Source organism: Capra hircus, chromosome 6, assembly GCF_001704415.2.
Source record: "Capra hircus breed San Clemente chromosome 6, ASM170441v1, whole genome shotgun sequence".
NCBI lineage: Eukaryota > Metazoa > Chordata > Mammalia > Artiodactyla > Bovidae > Capra > Capra hircus.
The window spans coordinates 58,954,020-58,968,831 of NC_030813.1; the positions used below are offsets into that span (position 1 = coordinate 58,954,020).

The 14,812-nt window shown below is 38.8% G+C and overlaps 1 protein-coding gene across 3 annotated transcripts in view; it reads left to right on the top strand.

The window, feature by feature from the left end:
* WDR19 (WD repeat domain 19) overlaps positions 1-14,812 on the top strand; it is a 91,104-nt gene that overhangs the window by 14,625 nt on the left and 61,667 nt on the right. For all 3 annotated transcript variants that reach the window (XM_018049377.1, XM_018049376.1, XM_018049378.1), the window contains exons 6-14: positions 353-468; positions 3,804-3,884; positions 5,037-5,149; positions 5,416-5,589; positions 10,094-10,164; positions 10,834-11,006; positions 11,094-11,208; positions 13,507-13,613; positions 14,570-14,692. In XM_018049377.1, the coding sequence (XP_017904866.1) occupies positions 353-468; positions 3,804-3,884; positions 5,037-5,149; positions 5,416-5,589; positions 10,094-10,164; positions 10,834-11,006; positions 11,094-11,208; positions 13,507-13,613; positions 14,570-14,692 (1,073 nt within the window). The remainder of the gene's footprint in view (positions 1-352; positions 469-3,803; positions 3,885-5,036; positions 5,150-5,415; positions 5,590-10,093; positions 10,165-10,833; positions 11,007-11,093; positions 11,209-13,506; positions 13,614-14,569; positions 14,693-14,812) is intronic.

Genomic DNA, 14,812 nt, shown 5'->3' on the forward strand with positions numbered 1-14,812 from the left:
CAGTGCTTTGAGATTTACTTCTTTTAAGACATTACTGTGATAGGTCTTGTTATATGGTTAAACAAACAAACTTGTCGAGGGGTGGGATATCTTCTTATGTTAGGACCTATGCTCATATTCACATAAAAAGCTGGAAAATAGGATTGCCCTTATATACAATTATCTTGATTTAAAACTTCTTATAAACTGTTTTAAATAAGGCTGCTTAGACACTAAACTGCTTTGAGATTTTAAATTCCTTGTTTATTTAATTTCCATAGTATATTATCTAACTTTGAAATTACCATCACAGATTTTGTAAAAAATTTTTTTTTTGAGAAATCAATATGTACAAAAATCGTCTCTTTTGCAGGAAAACATACTAAGAGAATCACATGTGGATGTTGGAATGCAGAAAACATGCTTGCTTTAGGTGGTGAAGATAAAATGATTACAGTTAGTAATCAGGAAGGTGACACAATAAGACAGGTAATACAGTAACATCTCTTTGACTTGCTGTGTTCAGATTTCCCTCCAAAATAAAGTTTGTCTATCAAACTGACCTATAAAATTTTAAAATCTCTATGAGAGATGTTTACAATAACTTCATATTCTAAACCTCAAGTTTTTTCTTTTTATGTACTAGGACATTTTTCTTTTAATACAAATACTTTGTCCAAATTTCCTCCTTTGTACACTTCCCGTTGGCTAGTGTTAGCTTGGATTATCAGCTCTGTGGTTATAATCAACCATTATATTTGTGAATCTCTCTTATTTTATATGGGTATTTACAATGTAAATCTTAACCACTGGACTCAGCCAGATCTGCCTGATTCTAAAGCCTACTCCTTTAGCTGATATGTTAAATTGGTTCCAAACTAATCCTAATTAAATTTAATTTTAGGATTAAATTTTACTGCTGTTCAAATTTCCCATGATTAAGGGAATATGTATTACCCATAGCTATATAATCTTACCAGTGGCAAAATTTCAATTCGGATGACTTGGCTTATGGTTTATTTAGTATTTCTAGAGCAGTAGTGACTGACACATTCTTTGAATACTGCTAGTTTTACATTAATAGGTCCTTCATTAGCTATTTATTGCTGCATAACAAATTACCCCTGAAACTTAGCAGTTTAAAATAACAGATGCTGCTTTGCCATTTTTGTGTGTGAGTAGTCCAGACACAGCTAAGCTGGGTGCTTCTGCCTCAGGGTCTCTCACAAGGCTGCGGTCATTTTAGCAGTCTGGACTGCAGTCTTATCTGAAGTCTTGACTAGGGACAAGTCTATTTCCAAGCTCATGAGGTTGTTGAAATGCAGGCTGTTAGGCTCAGGGCTTAGCTCCTCTCACTATTGACTGGAAGCCTGCCTCATTTTATAGTCACATGTATCTATCCATAGCATATCTCACAACAAAGCCACTGGCAAGAGAATGAGAATAGTCATTCAAGACTTAAGCCATAACCTCTTAATAAATAACCTGATCTCAGAATTATTTTTGCCATATTCTGTTCTCTAGAAGTGAGTCACTAGGCTCAGCACATACTCAGGGTCTGGGTGGCAATTGCACTAAGGCATAAAAACCAGGAGGCGAGGACCATTGTGGACCATCCTAGAGGCTGCCTGCCATAGGCCCCCAGGAAGAGAAAACTAATCATGATAAAACACATGTAGCCTTATATGATTGTCAAATGTGTGATATAGCCTACAAACCCTGTAGCATTTGTGAGATAGAGGAGATAAATGAATGTTGGATTGTGAATTTGTAAGAGAAGATCTAAATCAGTCAAGGGTGAAGGCTAAACTATTGTAACAGAGACCCAAAATGACAAGGACTCTTAAGAATATAGTAGTTTGGGTGGCTTTTTCCTCCTTCATTTTATCATACAACAGAGGTAAGCAGGTCATCTGCGTATCTCTGCTTCTCCAGGTTGTGTAAAGTCCCCCTTCTCTCCTTCCCCACCCTTCCTTCCATCTTACTGTTTTGCCATTTATTAGGGTGTTTTGCCCTCATTAGCACCACATCTGCATTTCAGCCCCAGGGAAAGGAAAAAAAGAAGTGGAGTGCAAGAAATTGTAAGCTACCTGATCTGGGAGATGCAGTCATTCCTGCCATTCATATCACATGAACCTAGTCATATGGTCAAACCTAAGTGCTGCCATGGAAGCTGCTAATTTAGTCTCCCTAGGTGACCATGTACCCTGCTAAAACTTGTTATAGAGGATATTGGAAGACTTTTATCAGTTGCTGTCATTCACTCCAAGCAGAACAGAACAAAGATAAGAGGAAAAACTTACTATGGCTCGTTCCAGACTGGAATGACTGAAAATTTGGGCTTTGAGAATTTGCAGAAGTCTGAAGAAGAAAGTTGGTTCTTATATCTAGAAAGCTTTGAAACTGAGGTAGAAGTAACTCAGCGTGATTCCAGTGATTCTTAGGGAAGGCATTGCTGTAAAAATAGTTTCTAGAAACCTTGTGATTTTCATCAATCTGTATTGGTATCCTTTAGAATTCTAATACTACAGGCCCTGCTCTTGTGTCCATACCAGACATCATCAGTAGATACTGGCATTTTTTTCTTCACTGAAATCAAGACATGACCTTAGAATACTATTCCACATATAACATCCCAGGAAGCCTCTACCACTGAGCTGTTATTTACATACAAGATAACTATCTCCCATTTTCAATCCCAAGAATTATGCTTCCAGAATATGACATACTAAAGTTGTAATTTAGTAAACAAAGCGTACATTGTAAGTATTGTTTCATCTGGTATTTTCTCCGAATTGCTTATACTTGGCTATTCTGCAAAGCACTCCATCGTTACCCCTGTGGATTTATTTTTTATTTATCCTGCTTGTCTTGCTTCCTAAATCTGAAGATTGCTGTCATTCGTCAGTTCTGAAAAATTCTTAGTCATTGTCTACTTGAAATTTGCCTCTTGCCCTTGCTCTTCTCTTTCTGCAGCAACTGTTAGACATATGTTTGACCATCTGATGTCTCTTAATCTCTCTTTAATAGTTTCTTTTTGTCACTCTGTGCAATCTTCAGGATAATTTCCACAAATCAGTTCACTTATTCTTCAAATACATCTAATCTTCTATCCCATCAGTCCTTCCCATTGTAATGACCCTAATTTTTATTGGTGGAAAGTACTTTCTAGTTCTTTTTTAAAACCTGCTTGGACTTTTAAAGAAAGTGTTGTCTTTTCTTCTATTTATGAGTCTTTTTATGTTTGTAATAATTTTAAAAGTATTTTATGATCTTTTTCTGATAATTTTGTTCTTTTTAGATCTGCTGACCCTTGCTCTTGGTACATTGCTTATGAATTTTCTCATTTTGAATTGGGAGCTCATCTACTATAGGAAGTTGTTTGCAGCCTTCCTTGGAAGAGGCTTTAGATTTGTTTTTGCTGAAAACTGCAGGGAGTTTCTAGACCACTCAGAGTATAACTTTGGACCTTAGACCACAGAGTATAGGAGGGAAACTGATTTGAAAAGCTCGAGTCAAATGGGTTCATTATCATCTCTCTTTATCAGCCAGATATCTGCAGCATCAGTTCCTGCACTCACTTTGCTTTTCAGTTTGATCTTTGCTTATGGGCCACAGAAATCTTCCTTACCTTCTTTCAGGCTTATCTTAGCCATTTAATAAGATACGTGTTCAGTTTCATCCTGAATTTCTAGAACTTTGTAGCAGTGGGATTTTCAGGTTATTCAGTCCAACGTATTCAGAAATGAAAGCAAGTTCCCTGTTTTGTTAATGGAATTTGGATGTGGGGTTTATTCATGGTGATACTATGTTCATCTCCACAGATACCAGTGAGATCGGAGCCTAGTGACATGCAATTTTCCATGATGAAGACTAATGACCGAACCTCCGCTGCTGAAAGCACAGTAAGTGTTCTAAATCCAGGCCCAACTTATTTTGGTAATTTTGTAGGATATACTGTCTCCTTTCCTGGCATGGTTCAGAATCTCCATTAAAATAATTATGGTGCATCACTTATTAAACCAACATAGACCCCAGTTTCTCAGGCCTAAATGTTGTTTCTGCTGCCACCTAACATCAAAACAATTGAAGACAGCGTCCTGTAGTGCTGTTGTTGCTCTCTGTATGGTAGCAAAAACAGTGGGGGCGCCTTGAAAAACAAGAGTATTGATTTCTGTATCTTTCAAATTTTTTCATTCTTATCAGATATGGGGACCAGAATGCCAGAAATTACTAGTTTTATTTTTTAACACCTTAGATTTATTTTCCCTGCCACATTTTAACATTCTGAAGTCCAGATGGTCTTCACAATCAACCAGAATATATGTAATGAAGTAATGTTTTTCTTTACTTCTTAAAAAGATGTTATATTGATAATGACTCATAACTGATAGCATCTTCAAAGCAAGGAAATATACCAAAGTGTTTCTGTTTATATATATATATCCATTACCCTTAGTGAGCCCAAATTGGTAATGTACTCTTCTGTCTCGATACAGTTACACTCTCAGCTGAGAATTACAGTTTAGTATTGGCCTGTGAGTAACAGGGATACTAGTCTAGCCACATTGGGCAGTGCCCTGCGGTGATGGAAAAAGTGATGATATAAAAAGCTGAGCTAGATTATCCACACAGGTGTGGACAGGTAGTCCCACGTGGTTCAGAATCAAAATCAGATGGCCTTAGGGTAGAAGAGTTGCTATACTCTGAATGTGAGTTTAATTCCAAAGGAACTGTGTCACACTTACCTGCTTGTACTACACGGTACTCTTATTAGAGGTACAGAGAATTTTAAAAAGGTATTCCATTGAGCTATTTTAGTATACTTCCAAGAGTATATTGGGTATGTGTAAACCCAAGGATCCTTCCCAGACTACATTTTAGGAAAATGGTACAAATGTTTTGAGTTAGTCACGTTGTTTCCTGATTAATTTATAACATTTAACACTAAATTTGGCTCAATTGTTTTTCTAAATTAGGTTTATGCTATTTGAATTTGCTTATTAGTCTTTTCATGAAGGACTGAACATTCCTCTCATACTTCCTATTTTTGGCAGATAAGTGTAGTGGTTGGCAAGAAAACTTTATTTCTTTTTAATCTGAATGAACCCGATAACCCAGTTGATATGGAGTTTCAGCAACACTATGGCAACATTGTCTGCTACAGCTGGTATGTACAGAAGCACAATACACAGAGTTTTTCCTTACTAATTATAATGTGTTTCCTTTTTGTCTGTAGCATTTTCACTCCTCTATGTGACATGTTCTGGATTGCAGTCTGAGACTTAACGTGTGAAACTACCTAGCATGTTATCTGGCAAATAGGCCCTTGATAAATGATATTCTGTTTCCTTAATGTTAAGGTACTTTTTTATTACTGTATTGCAAATGACAGTTAATCTTCCTTTTACTGTATTACTGCCTTTGTTGCTGTAGGTACGGTGATGGCTACATCATGATTGGTTTTTCTCGTGGAAATTTTGTGGTCATTTCCACTCATATTCGAGAGATCGGTCAAGAGATATTTCAGGCTCATGACCATAAAGACAATCTAACCAGTATTGCAGTATCACAGACCCTTAACAAAGCTGCTACGTGTGGTGATAACTGGTAAGTTACATTCGCATATTCCTAGGAAAGCTTATTTAAGGAATAGTCAAGAGATTCAACAAGATGTTGTTAACTAATGTTCATCTACCCACCATACTTGCAGTATTAGAACATGTTTGCAGCTGAAAATTTCTAAGATACCTTTACCTTTGCCTTGAACACTCAGGGTAAAACCTAAAATACTAAATGTGTACCGGATACAAAACCTAAAATGGAGTATACTTTAAAATCAGTCATAAAAATAAAATGAGCACTTCTGGGTAACAGGGAGTAAGTACCCTTGACCCTGTCTCTCTCACCAAATACAGCCATAAAACCTGAAAAGAACTCATGAAACAGCTATGTAAGGATTCTGAAAAGTAAATAGTAGCAGGCAGATTGGAGAAGAAAGCCTGCATTTGAAGTACCACTGAGCCAGCGGTGAGTCTCCTGTGTGTCTTCTGGTCTCAGCCGGGACTCAAGGCAGCCTGAGACCTGGACGTAAGCACTGGAGCAGAGACAGACAGAGCTCTGAAAGAAGCCGTTTAGTTCTGGCTCAACTTTCAGTAAAGAGAACTCCTAACACTCAGACTAAGTTGGGGAAATCCCTCAATTTTCTCCCCACCCCTCTTTGTTCTTTCATGCCCTAGCCATCAAGCAGTCCACCATGGCAGTGACAGCAAGGACCCACAGGCACCTGAAACCCTGAAGGAAGCTAACCTTCCTCTTCAGCTGGGGGAACTGTGGTCCCAAGAAGATGGGGCATACCCCCGCTGTTTATTTTTCTCTCTGTCCTTTCTCTGCTTGGCTGCTGGTGCAGTTGTAGTGAGACCAAAGGAGAATAACTAGAGCCCAGCTTTTGTGCTGGAAGACCAACAAGGGGAAGTCCAGGTATATTCTGATATACCTGGGAGGTCCTAGAGAAGGAGGAACTCTGGAAAGTAATCCTACAAAGATACTTAGGAAGTCCCAGGTTCATCTCTGAGCTTTGTGTGTGTATCATATCCTACATGCCTGACAAAGACTTTGAGAACTGAACTAAGGGATAGACCATAGCCCAGGTCCTGTACTGGCCACTGAGTGGACCATACAAGGACATACCTGAATACCACTGCAAAGGGTTTGGAAGTGGAACAGACATTGAAATCATAGCCCACAGAAGGCTGGTCGAAATGTGTGGCCCGAACCCAACTGGGCCAATTTCCTCCTCAAAAAAAAAATTTTAACTTCTTCATGGGATTTAAACAAGACAGAGTCTCATAACATAATTGTCAAACTGTCCAGAATATAACCCCAATTTGCTTGACACATGAAGAATCAGGAAAATTTTGACTGACTTGAGAAAAGACAATCAAAGGACCCCAGTGCTGAGGTGATGCATGTAGCAGCTATTATAAAAATGTTCCAAAAGGTAACAGCATTCTCAAAACAGACTGAAACATATCCTCAGGGGGGGAAAAATGGAACCTATAAAGAAGAACCAAATGGCAATTCTAGAACTGAAAAAATAAAATTAATACAGTGTATATAATATCAGAATAGAAATCACAGTAAAAGAGTTGGTGAACTTAAAGATAGATCAATAGAAATACCCATTCTGAACACAGAGGAAAAGATTAAAAAAAAAAAAAAAAAACAGCCTCAGGGACCTTGAAATTACCAAAATGTCTAACATTTGTGTCATTAAAATCTCAAAAATAAAGGTTGGAAGCATCTCATGTTTGACAAAAGACAACCTATATATTATACAAGCTCAGCAAACCCCCAAAAGGATAAATCCAAAGAAATCTAGGCCCAGACTCATCATGGTTAAACTGCTAAAAACTAAAGGCAAAGAAAAGGTTTGAAAGAGAACATTTTGAATGACAGCAAATTTCTCACCATAAACCATAGTGACCAGGAGGAAACTCATAACACTCTTAAATTGCTGAAAGAAAAGAATCGTCAACCAAACTTCCATCTATATCCAGTAAAAATAGCAATCAGTAATGAAGGTGAAATAAACATTCTCAGATGAAGGAAAATGAAGAGAATTTACTGCCAGTGGGCCTCCTCTAAAAGAACTACTGAAGGAGGTTCTTCAGATAGGAGATAACAGATGACAGAATGAAACTTGGAATGTCAAAAATAAAAGGAAGGCAATAGAAACGGAAAATAACAGTAGATAAAGTGAAGGTGCTGGTCACAAAGGCTAGTGGTGAAATCACATCAGGAACTTATATTTGTTTATGACCGTGGGCTGCTATGAAGAGGGCATGCATGTGCATAAAGGGACTAGTGTTCATTTAAGATCACTGCAGGCCACTTAGCCAAACAAAATAGATGCCAGGGCAGCTATATCACGGTGTAACTTAGTTAAACTCTCAACAGACCTGGATAACACCATAAACCAACTAGACCTAGCAGACATCTACAGAACACTCCACCCAGCAACAACAGAGTATACATTTTTTCCAGACACCCGTGGAACATTCACCAGTGTAGACCATATCCTGGAGTGTGAAACAAACCTCAACAAATTGAAATCATACAAAATGTGTTAAGCCATCATGTAATCACACTTGAAATTGGTAACAACAGGAAATTCTGTGTACTTAAACATTAGCCTACTTCCAAACAATTCATGGGTCAAAGAGTAAATCTAAAAGTAAACTAGAAAATACATAGAACTGAGTGAAAATGGAAATGTACATTTGTTGTTCAGTCACTCAGTAGTGTCCAACTCTTTGTGACCCCATGCATGCCAGGCTTCCCTATTCTTCACCATCTCCCAGAGCTTGCTCAAACTCATATCCATTGAGTTGGTGATGCCATCCAACTATTTCATTCTCTGTTGTCCCCTTCTGCTCCTGTCTTCAATCTTCAATAGATGTACATAGCAATATGTATTTCAGGCGGCTAAAACAGTGCTGAGAATAAAATTTATAGTACTAAATTGATACAGAGGAAAGAGAAAAGACATCTAATCAATGATCTAAGTTCCTATCTCAAAAAACTAGAAAGAGCAAAACAAGCCCAGAGCAGAAGGAAGAAAATAACAAAGAGCAGAAATTGAAAACAGAGAAAAAGTTTAAAAGCTAGGGGTTTGGGGGGAAAATTGATAAATCTCTAGCAAGGATGACAAAAATAGAATACAGTTCACCAATATCATGAGTGAAATAGAGGTTTCACTACAGATCTGAAAACCACTAACAAAGCAATACTACAAACAACTTTATACTCAGAAATTTGACGACTTGGAACATAGGAAGCAACTCAGTCGAGGGTACATTTTTATGTGCCTACTGGCCATCTGTATGTTGTCTTTGGAAAAATGTCTGTTAAAGTCTTCTGCTCATTTTTCAATTGGGTTGTTTGGTTTTTTTGTTGAGCTGTATGAGCTGTTTATATATTTTGGAGATTAAGCCCTTGTCTGTCGCATCATTTGCAAATACTTTCTCCCATTCTGTAAGTTCTTTTCGTTTTTGTTGTTGGTTTTTTTTTTAATGGTCTCCTTTGCTGTGCCAAATCTTGTTAAGTTTGATTAAATCCCATTTGTTTATTTTCACTTTTATTTCCATTGCCTTGCTAGACTGACCTAAGAAAACATTGATATGATTTATGTCAGAGAATGTTTTGCCGATGTTCCCTTCTAAGAGTTTACTATCTTGTCTTAGATTTGTCTTTAAGCCATTTTGAGTTTATTTTTGTGTGTGGTGTGCACAAAAGGGTGCACATCACCCTTTTGAGGATGTGCTTTAACATCTGATCTACGTGCAGCTGTCCAACTTCCCCAGCGCCACTTGCTGAAGAGACTGTCTTTTTCCCATTGTGGATTTACTTCTGGGCTCTTTGTTCTGTTATTTCTTACAGTCACATGTGGACCTACAATTATATAAAAAATTTAATTAAATGAAAACAGAAAATATATGAAGAAGAAGCACTGGGAGGGTGGAGAAGGGACAAAGGAAGGAGAGAGCAAGGGAGACAGGAAGAAAGAAATACCACTATTAGGTCCCAACATCATGCTACACAGGTTTCACTTGCATAAGCCTACTTACCCTTCACAGTAACCCTTTGAAGTAACATTATACCTCCACTTTTCAGAGCTTTCCACCTAGGCCTTTCCAAATCTTTCTGTTATACCTCACTTATTTTTGTAGAAAGGAACTCTTAGAGCAGTGGATGGGGGGAGCAGAGGGGAGGACATGTTGCAAGGAGAAACCTGCTTCATTTTACAATAATCAGTACTGCTCAGGGGAAAGTTTTCTGACTCAAACTTTTCCTCAGGATCTTCAGCCTCCTTGTTCCTGACTGTAGATCAAAGAACTAAGCTGGGCCCCACTCCCACCCCCTATCAACAAACAAAAATTTTAAAGAAAATATAATTAAATATGGAAAGTTTAATATTTTCTTACCTTAACCCTATAGATCCTCCTGTACATCCCTTTTTGGAGAACACTGACCTGTTCCATAGCTTATAATTGCTTGAATTTAACTGAGTGCTCATATTTAAAATATATATATATTTTTTTTTATTTTTCAGCATTAAAATCCATGACTTGGCAGAATTAAGAGATATATATTCTATAGTCAGCCTGGATGATGAACATAAAGGTATTGATTTTTCTGAAGCAAGTTGGCGTTTGATCATTTTAGTAAGAGAGTAATGTGTTTGTTAACGTATGGTTTGCATTCATTGTAGGAGGAAGCAAATTTACACCTTTCACTAGAATTCCCTCAAGTAGCCTCTTTATTAGTAATTATGTTGGGTCATACTCCTTGACTGGGCTTCCCAGTTGGCTCGGTGGTAAAGAATCCACCTGCCATTGCAGGAGGCGCAGATTCAATCTGGGACAACCCACTCCATTACTCTTGCCTGTGAAATCTCATGGACAGAGGAACCTGGCTGGCTACAGTGCATGGGGTCACAAAAGAGTTGGAAATGACTCAGTGACTAAAAACCAAAAAAACTTCTTGACTAGGAGGATGTGAATATACTTTGACTCAAAAGATTTCTGTTGTATTTTATCCCAAATCCAGTTGCAGAATCTGAATTCTGATATATTTCTCTTTGAGCCAGTGTTAAATGCATCGGGGCTCATGCTCATAAGCCAATCCATGATGAATCTCCTAGTCTAAATAAAAGCTATGTCCACTATTTTTTTTTTTAACTTTGAAGATTTTTATGCCTCTGGTAGCTTAAGTGAAGATATTTAGTATGCTTGGTTTCTTGTAACAGCATATCTGTTTTTAAATAATCCTTCATGTGCTCCGTCATTTCAGGGCTGGGCACCTTGTCCTGGACAGATGATGGCCAGCTGCTGGCACTGTCCACCCAGAGGGGCTCGCTGCACGTGTTCCTGACCAAGCTCCCCATCCTTGGAGACGCCTGCAGCACCAGGATTGCATACCTCACCTCCCTCCTTGAAGTCACCGTAGCCAACCCTGTTGAAGGAGTACAAAAACAGTGTTCTCTTCACTTGTCAATAAAATTAACACAGTGTTGACAGTTGATTCACTACTGCTCCTTTTCTCTGTTATAGGAACTGCCAATCACAGTTTCTGTCGCCGTGGAGCCCAACTTTGTAGCAGTGGGACTTTATCACCTGGCTGTGGGAATGAATAATCGAGCTTGGTTTTATGTCCTTGGCGAGAATGGCAAGTCTAAATCCAGTTGATTTCTTATCTAACATATAATTTGCTTTTTTGTCTGTCTGTCTGTTTGTTTGGGAAGCACTAGTAGTTTCTTTTAAGACCAAATCTTTCTTTTTCTTCAGACATCTCTTTCTTAGCTTAAATGGTTTTTTGCGAATCTTCTAAAAATTTTGCATAGTTTTGGGAAAGGTTTTGTTCTTTATCTTTGCTGTGAAGACACTGTGGTATCCTGAGCAGATTGTGTTCTTTAGAATTGGGCCCTGGGTTCAAATTCCCTTCTGCCCCTTTTAGCTGGGTGACTGTAGACAAATTCTTTACCCCTCTGAGCCTTGGTTTCCTCATCTGGAAAATGAAGATTCTTCTACTTGTAAAGGGTTATGAGAAAAATTACATGGAATAAAATATGTGATCTACTTTTGCACCTGGTCTTTCTTAGGCACCTGTTGGTCTGGTAGGTACTTCAGTTCAGTCGCTCAGTCGTGTCCAACTCTTTGTGACCCCGTGAATCACAGCACACCAGGCCTCCCTGTCCATCACCAACTCCCGGAGTTCACTCAGACTCGCATCCATGGAGTTCTTGATGCCATCCAGCCATCTCATCCTCGGTCGTCCCCTTCTCCTCCTGCCCCCAATCTCTCCCAGCATCAGAGTCTTTTCCAATAAGTCAACTCTTCACATGAGGTGGCCAAAGTACTGGAGCTTCAGCTTTAGCATCCTTCCTTTCAAAGAAATCCCAGGGCTGATCTCCTTTAGAATGGACTGGTTGGATCTCCTTGTAGTCCAAGGGACTCTCAAGAGTCTTCTCCAACACCACAGTTCAAAAGCATCAATTCTTTGGCGCTCAGCCTTCTTCACAGTCCAACTCTCACATCCATACATGACCACAGGAAAAACCATAGCCTTGACTAGATGGACCTTAGTCAGCAAAGTAATGTCTCTGCTTTTGAATATACTATCTAGGTTGGTCATAACTTTTTTTCCAAGGAGTAAGCATCTTTTAATTTCATGGCTGCAGTCACCATCTGCAGTGATTTTGGAGCCCAGAAAAATAAAGTCTGACACCGTTTCTACTGTTTCCCCATCTATTTCCCATGAAGTGATGGGACCAGATACCATGATCTTCGTTTTCTGAATGTTGAACTTTAAGCCAACTTTTTCACTCTCCTCTTTCACTTTCATCAAGAGGCTTTTTAGCTCCTCTTCACTTTCTGCCATAAGGGTGGTATCATCTGCATATCTGAGGTTATTGAGATTTCTCCCGGCAGTCTTGATTCCAGCTTGTGTTTCTTCCAGTCCAGCGTTTCTCATGATGTACTCTGTATATAAGTTAAATAAGCAGGGTGACAATATACAGCGTTGACGTACTCCTTTTCCTATTTGGAACCAGTCTGTTGTTCCATGTCCAGTTCTAACTGTTGCTTCCTGACCTGCATACAGATTTCTCAAGAGGCAGGTTAGGTGGTCTGGTATTCCCATCTCTTTCAGAATTTTCCACAGTTAATTGTGATCCACACAGTCAAAGGCTTTGGTATAGTCAATAAAGCAGAAAGAGATGTTTTTCTGGAACTCTCTTGCTTTTTCCATGATCCAGCGGATGTTGGCAATTTGATCTCTGGTTCCTCTGCATTTTCTAAAACCAGCTTGAACATCAGGGAGTTCATGGTTCACGGATTGCTGAAGTCTGGCTTGGAGAATTTTAAGCATTACTTTGCTGGCATGTGAGATGAGTGCAATTGTGCAGTAGTTTGAGCATTCTTTGGCATTGCCTTTCTTTGGGATTGGAATGAAAACTGACCTTTTCCAGTGCTGTGGCCACTGCTGAGTTTTCCAAATGTGCTGGCATATTGAGTGCAGCACTCTCACAGCATCATAAATGTTAATTCCTTACCCCTCCCACTGTATGCTTGAATAACCACTGACATCTGAAGGGAGCCTCACTGTATCTTCTCCTCCTTCTGCTTCTCCTCGTCTTTCCCACAGGAGGTCAGATGTCCCTCAGGAACAGAGCCAGCCTGAGAATTATCCTCAGATGGTCCATTAAGCTTCTTGTCACTAAGGTTTAATTTTTGGTTATTTTGCAAGTGACTGTATTTTTTATTACTTTGTTTCTTGTGAACCACTATGAAATTCCTAAAGGCAAATTTATATGGCAACTAAGATTTTCTTTAGAATGGCTAAAATTAAACTTTCAGGTTCAGAATATTCTTTCAAAGGCACACATTTAAAACTTATTTGCAGATCATTAGATTAGATCATTTTGTTTATATTTTATTGTGTTTGTTTTTGTTTTGATTACTACAGCTGTTAAAAAATTGAAAGATGTGGAATATCTGGGGACAGTAGCCAGTGTTTGCCTTTATTCTGACTATGCGTCTGCACTTTTTGAAGGCAAAGTCCAATTACATCTGGTAAGTATTTTTGGTGTCCCATGGCCTGCTTAGGTCAGTGAAGACAATGAATAGCCTAGTGTTTTATAATCAAGAACTTTGGTCAAGAAGCAACCATGTACAGACTAGCTAGAAAGCTGTATGTAATAAAGGACTGACAAAACTTTTGAGTTTGTCATGAGAGTAATCTCATGAGATTAACCCTCAGTTAACCCTTTAACTCTGTTCCCAAGAAACCCAACAACGTTTCAGCTGTGCTGCTCATAACATGGCTTATGTAAAAATGGCCATGTAAAGTGCATCTAGAAGAAACTATAAGTAAGTTGTAAAAACTGATGGGAATGCCATAGGTCTGGCTTCCTGGAATGGATTGACCCATGTGTTTGGTCCTGTCACTGGTGGGGATCTTGAAACTATGCTCCATGAGTTGTTCAAGAGATGTTGGCCCTTGAAATATGAGGCTTCTCAACCAGGACACTTCCCACATGTATTTCTTGGCTCTTTACTTCTGGGAAGCCAAAGAGATTAGCTACAAGACAACTGCAGAGGCTACTGCAAAGACTATTACCGTTAAAGAAAGTGAAAGTGTCAGTCGCTCAGTCCTGTCTGACTCTGCACCCCCTTGAACTGTAGCCCATCAGGCTCCTCTGTCCATGGAATTCTCCAGACAAGAATTACTGGAGTGGGTAGCCATTCCCTTCTCCAGGGGATCTTCCCAACCCAGGGGTCAAACCCAGGCTGCTGCATTGCAGCCAGATTCTTTACCATCTGAGCCACCAGGGAAACTCATTAAAAGGGATATTTAATTGCCTTGCTGGCAAGCTGGGTTCCTGCCTGATACCTTTCTGAGTAAAGTGGTTTATCTGGTGAGCCTAAATATTTAGTTGAATTTAAGAAAAGACTCCCATTACCCCCTAGATATTGCAAATCAGATTTATTCAGTTAAGTCTATGAGTCACTATTATTCTTTGTTTTAGATAGAAAGTGAAATGTTGGATGCTCAAGAAGAACGTGAGACGCGACTTTTCCCAGCAGTGGATGATAAGTGCCGTATTTTATGTCATGCCTTAACTGGTGATTTCCTCATCTATGGCACAGATGTACGTGTTGTCTTCTGTAATATAGAACGTGGGAAAATTTCTCATTTTTAGCTTGTAATTTATTATATACGTGTGTGTATATATATATATTATATAGATATTATATGCACATACATGCAT